The sequence below is a fragment of the Coregonus lavaretus genome, assembly GCF_964263955.1.
Source record: "Coregonus lavaretus genome assembly, contig: HAP1_SCAFFOLD_5420, whole genome shotgun sequence".
NCBI lineage: Eukaryota > Metazoa > Chordata > Actinopteri > Salmoniformes > Salmonidae > Coregonus > Coregonus lavaretus.
The window spans coordinates 20,692-38,262 of record NW_028159330.1 but is presented as its reverse complement, the minus strand read 5'-3'; the positions used below and the strand labels follow the sequence as shown (position 1 = coordinate 38,262).

General features: G+C 42.2%; 1 protein-coding gene across 1 annotated transcript in view; it reads right to left on the bottom strand.

Annotated features, from left to right (window-relative positions):
• Positions 1-5,978: 5,978 nt before the first annotated feature.
• LOC311123003 (uncharacterized protein) overlaps positions 5,979-17,571 on the bottom strand; it is a gene marked incomplete at both ends in the record, with an annotated part of 28,489 nt that continues 16,896 nt past the window's right edge. The window contains 2 exons of the mRNA XM_084197299.1: positions 5,979-6,062; positions 6,783-6,830. Of these exons, the coding sequence (XP_084053425.1) occupies positions 5,979-6,062; positions 6,783-6,830 (132 nt within the window). The remainder of the gene's footprint in view (positions 6,063-6,782; positions 6,831-17,571) is intronic.

Here is a 17,571-nt window from a genome sequence, read left to right as displayed (position 1 = left end):
TTGTAATCGTTAAGGACTGGGGTGTTTTTCAGGATTAAAACGAAACAGAATGGAGCTAAGCACAGACAAAATCCTAGAGGAAAATCTGGTTCAGTCTGCTTTCCACCAGACACTGGGAGATGAGTTTGCAGTTACAGTTTTGACTTAAATCTGCTTGAAAATCTCTGCCAAAGGTGATACTAACATTCATTGACACAGGGTTGTTATGTGTGTGTGTGTGTGTGTGTGTGTGTGTGTGTGTGTGTGTGTGTGTGTGTGTGTGTGTGTGTGTGTGTGTGTGTGTGTGTGTAAGTACAGTGAGGGAAAAAAGTATTTGATCCCCTGTTGATTTTGTACGTTTGCCCACTGACAAAGAAATGATCAGTCTATAATTTTAATGGTAGGTTTATTTGAACAGTGAGGGACAGAATAACAACAACAAAAATCCAGAAAAACGCATGTCAAAAATGTTATAAATTGATTTGCATTTTAATGAGGGAAAATAAGTATTTGACCCCCTCTCAATCCGAAAGATTTCTGGCTCCCAGGTGTCTTTTATACAGGTAACGAGGTGAGATTAGGAGCACACTCTTAAAGGGAGTGCTCCTAATCTCAGTTTGTTACCTGTATAAAAGACACTTGTCCACAGAAGCAATCAATCAATCAGATTCCAAACTCTCCACCATGGCCAAGACCAAAGAGCTCTCCAAGGATGTCAGGGACAAGATTGTAGACCTAAACAAGGCTGGAATGGGCTACAAGACCATCGCCAAGCAGCTTGGTGAGAAGGTGACAACAGTTGGTGCGATTATTCGCAAATGGAAGAAACACAAAAGAACTGTCAATCTCCCTCGACCTGGGGCACCATGCAAGATCTCACCTTGTGGAGTTGCAATGATTATAAGAACGGTGAGGAATCAGCCCAGAACTACACGAGAGGATCTTGTCAATGATCTCAAGGCAGCTGGGACCATAGTTACCAAGAAAACAATTGGTAACACACTACGCCGTGAAGACCTGAAATCCTGCAGTGCCCAGAAGGTCCCCCTGCTCAAGAAAGCACATATACAGGCCCGTCTGAAGTTTGCCAATGAACATCTGAATGATTCAGAGGAGAACTGGGTGAAAGTGTTGTGGTCAGATGAGACCAAAATCGAGCTCTTTGGCATCAACTCAACTCGCCGTGTTTGGGGGAGGAGGAATGCTGCCTATGACCCCAAGAACACCATCCCCACCGTCAAACATGGAGGTGGAAACATTATGCTTTGGGGGTGTTTTTCTGCTAAGGGGACAGGACAACTTCACCGCATCAAAGGGACGATGGACGGGGCCATGTACTGTCAAATCTTGGGTGAGAACCTCCTTCCCTCAGCCAGGGCATTGAAAATGGGTCGTGGATGGGTATTCCAGCATGACAATGACCCAAAACACACGGCCAAGACAACAAAGGAGTGGCTCAAGAAGAAGCACATTAAGGTCCTGGAGTGGCCTAGCCAGTCTCCAGACCTTAATCCCATAGAAAATCTGTGGAGGGAGCTGAAGGTTCGAGTTGCCAAACGTCAGCCTCGAAACCTTAATGACTTGGAGAAGATCTGCAAAGAAGAGTGGGACAAAATCCCTCCTGAGATGTGTGCAAACCTGGTGGCCAACTACAAGAAACGTCTGACCTCTGTGATTGCCAACAAGGGTTTTGCCACCAAGTACTAAGTCATGTTTTGCAGAGGGGTCAAATACTTATTTCCCTCATTAAAATGCAAATCAATTTATAACATTTTTGACATGCAATTTTCTGGATTTTTTTGTTGTTATTCTGTCTCTCACTGTTCAAATAAATCAACCATTAAAATTATAGACTGATCATGTCTTTGTCAGTGGGCAAACGTACAAAATCAGCAGGGGATCAAATACTTTTTTCCCTCACTGTATGTGTCAGTATCAAGCACTATACCAGGATAAACTGTTACCTGGTTGTTGATCACCAACTCCATCCTTCCTGCAGGGCTTGATGGGTGTTTCGTTGGTGTATATATGATCATCAATATCCATGGTCTTTATTTCATTAGGGGTTTTGCCTTTAAATCCATCTCTGTTTCCATAGTTTGCCTCTGACATCTTTACACACTTGTGCTCAAATGCAGTAACTTCTACTGTCGTAACTTCTACTGTTGTAACTTCTACGGTTGTAACTTTTACTATTGTAACTTCTAATGTTGTAACTTCTACGCTTGTAACGTCTGCTGTTATCTCAGTTGTAGGTTTGTGTCTGCTCACTTCACCGCTGGATCCTCTGTGTGACTCAGCCTGATGTAAGAGACAGTTTTAACTGTCAACCTCATTAAAGGGAAAACTGTCTAACCAATAGTATGACACTAACCACCACCACGTGACTCCAACCTTATTTTCTGAAAAACATGTTTGTTTTCCACAATGTAGATTAGTTTGTATATTTAGTTTCTAATAGTTTTGTTTACCACATTGACACATTTCACCTTGAACACCATCGATGGCCATGTAGAGTTATTTTAATCTATGCTGTCTCAGTGAGAGGAGTTATTCAGAGATATGTGTTAGAATGTATGTCTGCATCTTTCTCAGAGGTTTTAGAGCGGCGATATCATTCACACCATTTGAAACTCTGGCGGTCCACTTCCTTTTAAACTTTAACTGAGACTCTGATATGATGTTGCCACCAGCAGCAGGGTGAACAGTAGATAGCTTAATGCAAGACGGTGAACTCACAAAGAATAACTGCTGTCTCCTGTGTGACATTGACACCAGAGAGAATAGTTATTCAGAGATGACTCTGTCTTTCTACGGTCTACATTTACTCTCACTTCCTCTTCCTCATTCTCTATCTACATCAAAACAAGCTGGCGGACAATAACTGCACTGCACACTACTCTAACATCTCCCTGTTTATCAGAGGACTGTATGGTGTCACAGAAGTGTAGAAGTGTGAATGGGTGTGACAACAGCTCTGTGTGGGAGTCAGCGTGTCACATGCTTCTTACTGGAAAAAAGGCAAATGACTTACTGGAAATTGCATGTTGATCATTTGCATAAGACTCCCATTGACCCCCACATCTCTGGATGGTTAACATTACCATTTGTGGCAGTGTGTATTGACCTCAGAACACCGGTTCACCACCTCAGGACACCAGTTCACCACCTCAGAACACCGGTACACCACCTCAGGACACCGGTTCACCACTTCAGGACACCAGTTGACCACCTCAGGACACCAGTTGACCACCTCAGGACACCAGTTCACCACCTCAGGACACCGGTTCACCGTTGTTAGTTATTGATCCTGTCATCAGATAATGGACAGTTAGTTATTGATCCTGTCATCAGATAGTGGACAGTAGTTATTGATCCTGTAATCAGATAGTGGACAGTTACTTATTGATCCTGTCATCAGATAGTGGACAGTTAGTTATTGATCCTGTCATCAGATAGTGGACAGTTAGTTATTGATCCTGTCATCAGATAGTGGACAGTTACTTATTGATCCTGTCATCAGATAGTGGACAGTTAGTTATTGATCCTGTCATCAGATAGTGGACAGTTAGTTATTGATCCTGTCATCAGATAGTGGACAGTTACTTATTGATCCTGTCATCAGATAGTGGAAAGTTAGTTATTTATCCTGTCATCAGATAGTGGACAGTTAGTTATTGATCCTGTCATCAGATAGTGAACAGTTAGTTATTGAACCTGTCATCAGATAGTGGACAGTTAGTTATTTATCCGACCTTAATGACCTCTCAATGAGTGTGTGTCCTCTCCTCTCCTCTCCTCTCCTCTCCTCTCCTCTCCTCTCCTCTCCTCTCCTCTCCTCTCCTCTCCTCTCCTCTCCTCTCCTCTCCTCTCCTCTCCTCTCCTCTCTCTCCTCTCCTCTCCTCTCCTCTCCTCTCCTCTCCTCCCTCTCTCTCCTCTCCTCTCTTTCTCCCTCTCTCTCCTCTTCTCTCTTTCTGCCTCTTTCTCCTGTGTGTGTGTGTGTGTGTGTGTGTGTGTGTGTGTGTGTGTGTGTGTGTGTGTGTGTGTGTGTGTTGTGTACGTGTGTATGTGTGACTAAATAGGAAAGAGAGAGAGAGAGGAAGAGGAAGAGGAAGAGGAAGAGGAAGAGGAAGTGAGAAGTGAGAAGTTGAAAATGTGTGTGTGTGGTCTTAGCATCCATGTCTCAGTCATATCGTTAGGCTAGCTGTTACCATGGATACACACTCTCAGTCATATCGTTAGGCTAGCTTTTACCATGGATACACACTCTCAGTCATATCGTTAGGCTAGCTGTTACCATGGATACACACTCTCAGTCATATCGTTAGGCTAGCTGTTACCATGGATACACACTCTCAGTCATATCGTTAGGCTAGCTGTTACCATGGATACACACTCTGAGTCATATCGTTAGACTAGCTGTTACCATGGATACACACTCTCAGTCATATCGTTAGGCTAGCTGTTACCATGGATACATACTCTCAGTCATATCGTTAGGCTAGCTGTTACCATGGATACACACTCTCAGTCATATCGTTAGGCTAGCTGTTACCATGGATACACACTCTCAGTCATATCGTTAGGCTAGCTGTTACCATGGATACACACTCTCAGTCATATCGTTAGGCTAGCTGTTACCATGGAGGCAACTAGTGGGGGTAGAGGGATACACCCTCAGTCATATCGTTAGGCTAGCTGTTACCATGGATACACACTCTCAGTCATATCGTTAGGCTAGCTGTTACCATGGAGGCAACTAGTGGGGGTGGAGGGATACACACTCTCAGTCATATCGTTAGGCTAGCTGTTACCATGGAGACAACTAGTGGGGGTGGAGGGAAACACACTCTCAGTCATATCGTTAGGCTAGCTGTTACCATGGAGGCAACTAGTGGGGGTAGAGGGAAACACACTCTCAGTCATATCGTTAGGCTAGCTGTTACCATGGAGGCAACTAGTGGGGGTGGAGGGATACACACTCTCAGTCATATCGTTAGGCTAGCTGTTACCATGGAGGCAACTAATGGGGGTAGAGGGAAACACACTCTCACACACATATAGCGACGGTCATCAAAATTGTTAAAAGGTTTTAGAAGCAATTCTAATAAATGGCCAATGGCCGAAGATACTCCAAACTTTTAGCATTTGTATAATCCATCAGATATGTTCTGAATTACAGCACATACAATACTTTACTGGCACGGACAAATAATGAATGGAGTTCAAGGATTTTGGTGTGAATTCAGGTATCACATTTATTGTACAATTTCAAATGAGATGTTGTATGTTTCTTGACGATGCATTATGCTGCCTTGTTGACAACATGACCGTGGGGTGCAGATTACTGTTTGATTTGAGAAAGGTGCTCCTCCCTCCCTGCTTTTGCCCGATGACGTGACGGCCCATTGTCCAGTTCAACCCGGGCCAGCGTAATAGATCTCACCTCAATAGCAGGATACCCTGTTTCGCATGTTATTTTGGCATTAATTCATGTCACATATCAGTTTGCAAACAATTAATAAAGCCGCATACAAACGTGTTCTCTTTCTTGCGTAAGGCAGCGCCTAAATGCAGGTGTTTCAGCCTCGCTCAGTGCTTTCTGGGGTGGTGGGGCAGCCAGCGGAATATACAGAGCGTATGCTTTGGTAATGTTCTCTAGTTGCGCCGTGATTGGTTCAGTGTTCTGTCACTCACTATATAACCGCAGAATTTGTATTTATTGTTAATTTAACTAGGCAAGTCAGTTAAGAACAAATTATAGATACAAGGTATCGGTGCTCATCGTTACACAACAAGTCGGAAATCACAAATTCAACAATGAGCGGTTTGGAAGGAATCAGTGGCTAACTGCAAGCGTTGCACATCACTCGCTATTTTGTTTGGTCCAAGTCTGGGTTTAAGGATTTAAAACATATGTCTGAAATGGTCTCTAGCAGTACAGAGAATCCTATTTCTCACAGATCCATCTGTATTGATAGGAACAGCCAGAGTCCCACCATGCTCCTGAGTCTGATGACCGGGAGTAGAAATACGCACAGTTCTCAGCTACACCACCATTAGGCTCTCCACTGTTCCAATACCTGTAGAAGAAACAACACATAGAATCAGGCTGTCCACTGTTCCAATACCTGTAGAAGAAACAACACATAGAATCAGGCTCTCTACTGTTCCAATACCTGTAGAAGAAACAACACATAGAATCAGGCTGTCCACTGTTCCAGTACCTGTAGAAGAAACAACACATAGAATCAGGCTCTCCACTGTTCCAATACCTGTAGAAGAAACAACACATAGAATCAGGCTCTCCACTGTTCCAATACCTGTAGAAGAAACAACACATAGAATCAGGCTGTCCACTGTTCCAATTCCTGTAGAAGAAACAACACATAGAATCAGGCTGTCCACTGTTCCAATACCTGTAGAAGAAACAACACATATAATCAGGCTGTCCACTGTTCCAATACCTGTAGAAGAAACAACACATAGAATCAGGCTGTCCACTGTTCCAGTACCTGTAGAAGAAACAACACATATAATCAGGCTGTCCACTGTTCCAATACCTGTAGAAGAAACAACACATAGAATCAGGCTGTCCACTGTTCCAATTCATGTAGAGGAAACAACACATAGAATCAGGCTGTCCACTGTTCCAATACCTGTAGAAGAAACAACACATAGAATCAGGCTGTCCACTGTTCCAATACCTGTAGAAGAAACAACACATAGAATCAGGCTGTCCACTGTTCCAGTACCTGTAGAAGAAACAACACATAGAATCAGGCTGTCCACTTTTCCAGTACCTGTAGAAGAAACAGCACACAGAATCAGGCTTTCCACTGTTCCAGTACCTGTAGAAGAAACAACACATAGAATCAGGCTGTCCACTGTTCCAGTACCTGTAGAAGAAACAACACATAGAATCAGGCTGTCCACTGTTCCAATACATGTAGAATAAAAAACACATAGAATCAGGATGTCCACTGTTCCAATACCTGTATAAGAAACAACACATAGAATCAGGCTGTCCACTGTTCCAATACCTGTAGAAGAAACAACACATATAATCAGGCTGTCCACTGTTCCAATACCTGTTGAAGAAACAACACATAGAATCAGGCTGTCCACTGTTCCAATACCTGTAGAAGAAACAACACATAGAATCAGGCTGTCCACTGTTCCAATACCTGTAGAAGAAACAACACATAGAATCAGGCTGTCCACTGTTCCAATACCTGTAGAAGAAACAACACATAGAATCAGGCTGTCCACTGTTCCTGTACCTGTAGAAGAAACAACACATAGAATCAGGCTGTCCCCTGTTCCAATACCTGTAGAAGAAACAACACATAGAATCAGGCTGTCCACTTTTCCAGTACCTGTAGAAGAAACAACACATAGAATCAGGCTGTCCACTGTTCCAGTACCTGTAGAAGAAACAACACATAGAATCAGGCTGTCCACTGTTCCAGTACCTGTAGAAGAAACAACACATAGAATCAGGCTGTCCACTGTTCCAATACATGTAGAATAAAAAACACATAGAATCAGGATGTCCACTGTTCCAATACCTGTAGAAGAAACAACACATAGAAATAGGCTGTCCACTGTTCAAATACCTGTAGATGAAACAACACATATAATCAGGCTGTCCACTGTTCCAACAACTGTAGAAGAAACAAAACATAGAATCAGGCTGTCCACTGTTCCAATACCTGTAGAAGAAACAAAACATAGAATCAGGCTGTCCACTGTTCCAATACCTGTAGAAGAAACAACACATAGAATAAGGCTGTCCACTGTTCCAGTACCTGTAGAAGAAACAACACATAGAATCAGGCTGTCCACTGTTCCAGTACCTGTAGAAGAAACAACACATAGAATCAGGCTGTCCACTGTTCCAATACCTGTAGAAGAAACAACACATAGAATCAGGCTGTCCACTGTTCCAATACCTGTAGAAGAAACAACACATAGAATCAGGCTGTCCACTGTTCCAATACCTGTAGAAGAAACAACACATAGAATCAGGCTGTCCACTTTTCCAGTACCTGTAGAAGAAACAACACATAGAATCAGGCTGTCCACTGTTCCAATACCTGTAGAAGAAACAACACATAGAATCAGGCTGTCCACTGTTCCAATACCTGTAGTAGGAACAACACATAGAATCAGGCTCTCCACTGTTCCAATACCTGTAGAAGAAACAACACATAGAATCAGGCTGTCCACTGTTCCTGTACCTGTAGAAGAAACAACACATAGAATCAGGCTGTCCCCTGTTCCAATACCTGTAGAAGAAACAACACATAGAATCAGGCTGTCCACTGTTCCAGTACCTGTAGAAGAAACAACACATAGAATCAGGCTGTCCACTGTTCCAGTAACTGTAGAAGAAACAACACATAGAATCAGGCTGTCCACTGTTCCAATACATGTAGAATAAAAAACACATAGAATCAGGATGTCCACTGTTCCAATACCTGTAGAAGAAACAACACATAGAATCAGGCTGTCCACTGTTCCAATACCTGTAGAAGAAACAACACATAGAATAAGGCTGTCCACTGTTCCAGTACCTGTAGAAGAAACAACACATAGAAACAGGCTGTCCACTGTTCCAGTACCTTTAGAAGAAACAACACATAGAATCAGGCTGTCCACTGTTCCAATAACTGTAGAAGAAACAACACATAGAATCAGGCTGTCCACTGTTCCAATACCTGTAGAAGAAACAACACATAGAATCAGGCTGTCCACTGTTCCAATACCTGTAGAAGAAACAACACATAGAATCAGGCTGTCCACTGTTCCAATACCTGTAGAAGAAACAACACATAGAATCAGGCTGTCCACTGTTCCAATACCTGTAGAAGAAACAACACATAGAATCAGGCTGTCCACTGTTCCAATACCTGTAGAAGAAACAACACATAGAATCAGGCTGTCCACTTTTCCAGTACCTGTAGAAGAAACAACACATAGAATCAGGCTGTCCACTGTTCCAGTACCTGTAGAAGAAACAACACATAGAATCAGGCTGTCCACTGTTCCAATACCTGTAGTAGGAACAACACATAGAATCAGGCTCTCCACTGTTCCAATACCTGTAGAAGAAACAACACATAGAATCAGGCTGTCCACTGTTCCTGTACCTGTAGAAGAAACAACACATAGAATCAGGCTGTCCCCTGTTCCAATACCTGTAGAAGAAACAACACATAGAATCAGGCTGTCCACTGTTCCAGTACCTGTAGAAGAAACAACACATAGAATCAGGCTGTCCACTGTTCCAGTAACTGTAGAAGAAACAACACATAGAATCAGGCTGTCCACTGTTCCAATACATGTAGAATAAAAAACACATAGAATCAGGATGTCCACTGTTCCAATACCTGTAGAAGAAACAACACATAGAATCAGGCTGTCCACTGTTCAAATACCTGTAGATGAAACAACACATATAATCAGGCTGTCCACAGTTCCAACAACTGTAGAAGAAACAAAACATAGAATCAGGCTGTCCACTGTTCCAATACCTGTAGAAGAAACAACACATAGAATAAGGCTGTCCACTGTTCCAGTACCTGTAGAAGAAACAACACATAGAAACAGGCTGTCCACTGTTCCAGTACCTTTAGAAGAAACAACACATAGAATCAGGCTGTCCCCTGTTCCAATACCTGTAGAAGAAACAACACATAGAATCAGGCTGTCCACTGTTCCAATACCTGTAGAAGAAACAACACATAGAATAAGGCTGTCCACTGTTCCAGTACCTGTAGAAGAAACAACACATAGAAACAGGCTGTCCACTGTTCCAGTACCTTTAGAAGAAACAACACATAGAATCAGGCTGTCCACTGTTCCAATAACTGTAGAAGAAACAACACATAGAATCAGGCTGTCCACTGTTCCAATACCTGTAGAAGAAACAACACATAGAATCAGGCTGTCCACTGTTCCAATACCTGTAGAAGAAACAACACATAGAATCAGGCTGTCCACTGTTCCAATACCTGTAGAAGAAACAACACATAGAATCAGGCTGTCCACTGTTCCAATACCTGTAGAAGAAACAACACATAGAATCAGGCTGTCCACTGTTCCAATACCTGTAGAAGAAACAACACATAGAATCAGGCTGTCCACTTTTCCAGTACCTGTAGAAGAAACAACACATAGAATCAGGCTGTCCACTGTTCCAGTACCTGTAGAAGAAACAACACATAGAATCAGGCTGTCCACTGTTCCAATACCTGTAGTAGGAACAACACATAGAATCAGGCTCTCCACTGTTCCAATACCTGTAGAAGAAACAACACATAGAATCAGGCTGTCCACTGTTCCTGTACCTGTAGAAGAAACAACACATAGAATCAGGCTGTCCCCTGTTCCAATACCTGTAGAAGAAACAACACATAGAATCAGGCTGTCCACTGTTCCAGTACCTGTAGAAGAAACAACACATAGAATCAGGCTGTCCACTGTTCCAGTAACTGTAGAAGAAACAACACATAGAATCAGGCTGTCCACTGTTCCAATACATGTAGAATAAAAAACACATAGAATCAGGATGTCCACTGTTCCAATACCTGTAGAAGAAACAACACATAGAATCAGGCTGTCCACTGTTCAAATACCTGTAGATGAAACAACACATATAATCAGGCTGTCCACAGTTCCAACAACTGTAGAAGAAACAAAACATAGAATCAGGCTGTCCACTGTTCCAATACCTGTAGAAGAAACAACACATAGAATAAGGCTGTCCACTGTTCCAGTACCTGTAGAAGAAACAACACATAGAAACAGGCTGTCCACTGTTCCAGTACCTTTAGAAGAAACAACACATAGAATCAGGCTGTCCCCTGTTCCAATACCTGTAGAAGAAACAACACATAGAATCAGGCTGTCCACTGTTCCAGTACCTGTAGAAGAAACAACACATAGAATCAGGCTGTCCACTGTTCCAGTAACTGTAGAAGAAACAACACATAGAATCAGGCTGTCCACTGTTCCAATACATGTAGAATAAAAAACACATAGAATCAGGCTGTCCACTGTTCCAGTACCTGTAGAAGAAACAACACATAGAATCAGGCTGTCCACTGTTCCAGTAACTGTAGAAGAAACAACACATAGAATCAGGCTGTCCACTGTTCCAATACATGTAGAATAAAAAACACATAGAATCAGGATGTCCACTGTTCCAATACCTGTAGAAGAAACAACACATAGAATCAGGCTGTCCACTGTTCCAATACCTGTAGAAGAAACAACACATAGAATAAGGCTGTCCACTGTTCCAGTACCTGTAGAAGAAACAACACATAGAAACAGGCTGTCCACTGTTCCAGTACCTTTAGAAGAAACAACACATAGAATCAGGCTGTCCACTGTTCCAATAACTGTAGAAGAAACAACACATAGAATCAGGCTGTCCACTGTTCCAATACCTGTAGAAGAAACAACACATAGAATCAGGCTGTCCACTGTTCCAATACCTGTAGAATAAAAAACACATAGAATCAGGATGTCCACTGTTCCAATACCTGTAGAAGAAACAACACATAGAAATAGGCTGTTCACTGTTCAAATACCTGTAGATGAAACAACACATATAATCAGGCTGTCCACTGTTCCAACAACTGTAGAAGAAACAAAACATAGAATCAGGCTGTCCACTGTTCCAATACCTGTAGAAGAAACAAAACATAGAATCAGGCTGTCCACTGTTCCAATACCTGTAGAAGAAACAACACATAGAATAAGGCTGTCCACTGTTCCAGTACCTGTAGAAGAAACAACACATAGAATCAGGCTGTCCACTGTTCCAGTACCTGTAGAAGAAACAACACATAGAATCAGGCTGTCCACTGTTCCAATACCTGTAGAAGAAACAACACATAGAATCAGGCTGTCCACTGTTCCAATACCTGTAGAAGAAACAACACATAGAATCAGGCTGTCCACTGTTCCAATACCTGTAGAAGAAACAACACATAGAATCAGGCTGTCCACTTTTCCAGTACCTGTAGAAGAAACAACACATAGAATCAGGCTGTCCACTGTTCCAATACCTGTAGAAGAAACAACACATAGAATCAGGCTGTCCACTGTTCCAATACCTGTAGTAGGAACAACACATAGAATCAGGCTCTCCACTGTTCCAATTCCTGTAGAAGAAACAACACATAGAATCAGGCTGTCCACTGTTCCTGTACCTGTAGAAGAAACAACACATAGAATCAGGCTGTCCCCTGTTCCAATACCTGTAGAAGAAACAACACATAGAATCAGGCTGTCCACTGTTCCAGTACCTGTAGAAGAAACAACACATAGAATCAGGCTGTCCACTGTTCCAGTAACTGTAGAAGAAACAACACATAGAATCAGGCTGTCCACTGTTCCAATACATGTAGAATAAAAAACACATAGAATCAGGATGTCCACTGTTCCAATACCTGTAGAAGAAACAACACATAGAATCAGGCTGTCCACTGTTCCAATACCTGTAGAAGAAACAACACATAGAATAAGGCTGTCCACTGTTCCAGTACCTGTAGAAGAAACAACACATAGAAACAGGCTGTCCACTGTTCCAGTACCTTTAGAAGAAACAACACATAGAATCAGGCTGTCCACTGTTCCAATAACTGTAGAAGAAACAACACATAGAATCAGGCTGTCCACTGTTCCAATACCTGTAGAAGAAACAACACATAGAATCAGGCTGTCCACTGTTCCAATACCTGTAGAAGAAACAACACATAGAATCAGGCTGTCCACTGTTCCAATACCTGTAGAAGAAACAACACATAGAATCAGGCTGTCCACTGTTCCAATACCTGTAGAAGAAACAACACATAGAATCAGGCTGTCCACTGTTCCAATACCTGTAGAAGAAACAACACATAGAATCAGGCTGTCCACTTTTCCAGTACCTGTAGAAGAAACAACACATAGAATCAGGCTGTCCACTGTTCCAGTACCTGTAGAAGAAACAACACATAGAATCAGGCTGTCCACTGTTCCAATACCTGTAGTAGGAACAACACATAGAATCAGGCTCTCCACTGTTCCAATACCTGTAGAAGAAACAACACATAGAATCAGGCTGTCCACTGTTCCTGTACCTGTAGAAGAAACAACACATAGAATCAGGCTGTCCCCTGTTCCAATACCTGTAGAAGAAACAACACATAGAATCAGGCTGTCCACTGTTCCAGTACCTGTAGAAGAAACAACACATAGAATCAGGCTGTCCACTGTTCCAGTAACTGTAGAAGAAACAACACATAGAATCAGGCTGTCCACTGTTCCAATACATGTAGAATAAAAAACACATAGAATCAGGATGTCCACTGTTCCAATACCTGTAGAAGAAACAACACATAGAATCAGGCTGTCCACTGTTCAAATACCTGTAGATGAAACAACACATATAATCAGGCTGTCCACAGTTCCAACAACTGTAGAAGAAACAAAACATAGAATCAGGCTGTCCACTGTTCCAATACCTGTAGAAGAAACAACACATAGAATAAGGCTGTCCACTGTTCCAGTACCTGTAGAAGAAACAACACATAGAAACAGGCTGTCCACTGTTCCAGTACCTTTAGAAGAAACAACACATAGAATCAGGCTGTCCCCTGTTCCAATACCTGTAGAAGAAACAACACATAGAATCAGGCTGTCCACTGTTCCAGTACCTGTAGAAGAAACAACACATAGAATCAGGCTGTCCACTGTTCCAGTAACTGTAGAAGAAACAACACATAGAATCAGGCTGTCCACTGTTCCAATACATGTAGAATAAAAAACACATAGAATCAGGCTGTCCACTGTTCCAGTACCTGTAGAAGAAACAACACATAGAATCAGGCTGTCCACTGTTCCAGTAACTGTAGAAGAAACAACACATAGAATCAGGCTGTCCACTGTTCCAATACATGTAGAATAAAAAACACATAGAATCAGGATGTCCACTGTTCCAATACCTGTAGAAGAAACAACACATAGAATCAGGCTGTCCACTGTTCCAATACCTGTAGAAGAAACAACACATAGAATAAGGCTGTCCACTGTTCCAGTACCTGTAGAAGAAACAACACATAGAAACAGGCTGTCCACTGTTCCAGTACCTTTAGAAGAAACAACACATAGAATCAGGCTGTCCACTGTTCCAATAACTGTAGAAGAAACAACACATAGAATCAGGCTGTCCACTGTTCCAATACCTGTAGAAGAAACAACACATAGAATCAGGCTGTCCACTGTTCCAATACCTGTAGAAGAAACAACACATAGAATCAGGCTGTCCACTGTTCCAATACCTGTAGAAGAAACAACACATAGAATCAGGCTGTCCACTGTTCCAATACCTGTAGAAGAAACAACACATAGAATCAGGCTGTCCACTGTTCCAATACCTGTAGAAGAAACAACACATAGAATCAGGCTGTCCACTTTTCCAGTACCTGTAGAAGAAACAACACATAGAATCAGGCTGTCCACTGTTCCAGTACCTGTAGAAGAAACAACACATAGAATCAGGCTGTCCACTGTTCCAATACCTGTAGTAGGAACAACACATAGAATCAGGCTCTCCACTGTTCCAATACCTGTAGAAGAAACAACACATAGAATCAGGCTGTCCACTGTTCCTGTACCTGTAGAAGAAACAACACATAGAATCAGGCTGTCCCCTGTTCCAATACCTGTAGAAGAAACAACACATAGAATCAGGCTGTCCACTGTTCCAGTACCTGTAGAAGAAACAACACATAGAATCAGGCTGTCCACTGTTCCAGTAACTGTAGAAGAAACAACACATAGAATCAGGCTGTCCACTGTTCCAATACATGTAGAATAAAAAACACATAGAATCAGGATGTCCACTGTTCCAATACCTGTAGAAGAAACAACACATAGAATCAGGCTGTCCACTGTTCAAATACCTGTAGATGAAACAACACATATAATCAGGCTGTCCACAGTTCCAACAACTGTAGAAGAAACAAAACATAGAATCAGGCTGTCCACTGTTCCAATACCTGTAGAAGAAACAACACATAGAATAAGGCTGTCCACTGTTCCAGTACCTGTAGAAGAAACAACACATAGAAACAGGCTGTCCACTGTTCCAGTACCTTTAGAAGAAACAACACATAGAATCAGGCTGTCCCCTGTTCCAATACCTGTAGAAGAAACAACACATAGAATCAGGCTGTCCACTGTTCCAGTACCTGTAGAAGAAACAACACATAGAATCAGGCTGTCCACTGTTCCAGTAACTGTAGAAGAAACAACACATAGAATCAGGCTGTCCACTGTTCCAATACATGTAGAATAAAAAACACATAGAATCAGGGTGTCCACTGTTCCAATACCTGTAGAAGAAACAACACATAGAATCAGGCTGTCCACTGTTCCAATACCTGTAGAAGAAACAACACATAGAATAAGGCTGTCCACTGTTCCAGTACCTGTAGAAGAAACAACACATAGAAACAGGCTGTCCACTGTTCCAGTACCTTTAGAAGAAACAACACATAGAATCAGGCTGTCCACTGTTCCAATAACTGTAGAAGAAACAACACATAGAATCAGGCTGTCCACTGTTCCAATACCTGTAGAAGAAACAACACATAGAATCAGGCTGTCCACTGTTCCAATACCTGTAGAAGAAACAACACATAGAATCAGGCTGTCCACTTTTCCAGTACCTGTAGAAGAAACAACACATAGAATCAGGCTGTCCACTGTTCCAGTACCTGTAGAAGAAACAACACATAGAATCAGGCTGTCCACTGTTCCAATACCTGTAGTAGGAACAACACATAGAATCAGGCTCTCCACTGTTCCAATACCTGTAGAAGAAACAACACATAGAATCAGGCTGTCCACTGTTCCAATACCTGTAGAAGAAACAACACATAGAATCAGGCTGTCCACTGTTCCAATACCTGTAGAAGAAACAACACATAGAACCAGGCTGTCCACTGTTCCAATACCAGTAGAAGAAACAACACATAGAATCAGGCTGTCCATTGTTCCAATACCTGTAGAGGAAACAACACATAGAATCAGGCTGTCCACTGTTCCAATACCTGTAGAAGAAACAACACATAGAATCAGGCTGTCCACTGTTCCAATACCTGTAGAAGAAACAACACATAGAATCAGGCTGTCCACTGTTCCAATACCTGTAGAAGAAACAACAAATAGAATCAGGCTGTCCACTTTTCCAGTACCTGTAGAAGAAACAACACATAGAATCAGGCTGTCCACTGTTCCAGTACCTGTAGAAGAAACAACACATAGAATCAGGCTGTCCACTGTTCCAATACCTGTAGTAGGAACAACACATAGAATCAGGCTCTCCACTGTTCCAATACCTGTAGAAGAAACAACACATAGAATCAGGCTGTCCACTGTTCCAATACCTGTAGAGGAACAACACATAGAATCAGGCTCTCCACTGTTCCAATACCTGTAGAAGAAACAACACATAGAATCAGGCTGTCCACTGTTCCAATACCTGTAGAAGAAACAACACATAGAATCAGGCTGTCCACTGTTCCAATACCTGTAGAGGAAACAACACATAGAATCAGGCTGTCCACTGTTCCAATACCTGTAGAAGAAACAACACATAGAATCAGGCTGTCCACTGTTCCAGTACCTGTAGAAGAAACAATACATAGAATCAGGCTGTCCACTGTTCCAGTACCTGTAGAAGAAACAACACATAGAATCAGGCTGTCCACTGTTCCAATACCTGTAGAAGAAACAACACATAGAATCAGGCTGTCCACTGTTCCAATACCTGTAGAAGAAACAACACATAGAACCAGGCTGTCCACTGTTCCAATACCAGTAGAAGAAACAACACATAGAATCAGGCTGTCCACTGTTCCAATACCTGTAGAAGAAACAACACATAGAATCAGGCTGTCCACTGTTCCAATACCTGTAGAAGAAACAACACATATAATCAGGCTGTCCACTGTTCCAGTACCTGTAGAAGAAACAACACATATAATCAGGCTGTCCACTGTTCCAATACCTGTAGAAGAAACAACACATAGAATCAGGCTGTCCACTGTTCCAATACCTGTAGAAGAAACATCACATAGAATCAGGCTGTCCACTCTTCCAATACCTGTAGAAGAAACAACACATAGAATCTGGATGTCCAGTCAGAGCCTAATACTCTGAACAGTGATTTCATAATGACACAGATTTAAATAAATGTCTTACGTTTGGGTCCGTACTGTGTTGTCCACCCATTTCCAGGTCCCCTCAGTAACAGAGTCAGTCAGACCAATCCAGACATATTTCTTTACTCCACATAACCAATTGACAAATGTCTGTAGTTGTGGGAGAGAGACAACATTATTAATACTTAGCCATTACCTCTCTCTGTCTCTCTCTCTCTCTCTCTCTCTCTCTCTCTCTCTCTCTCTCTCTCTCTCTCTCTCTCTCTCTCTCTCTCTCTCTCTCTCTCTCTCTCTCTCTCTCTCTCTCTCTCTTCTCTCTCTCTCTTTCTCTCTCTCACACACCTGTTTGTCTTGGCTGTTGATG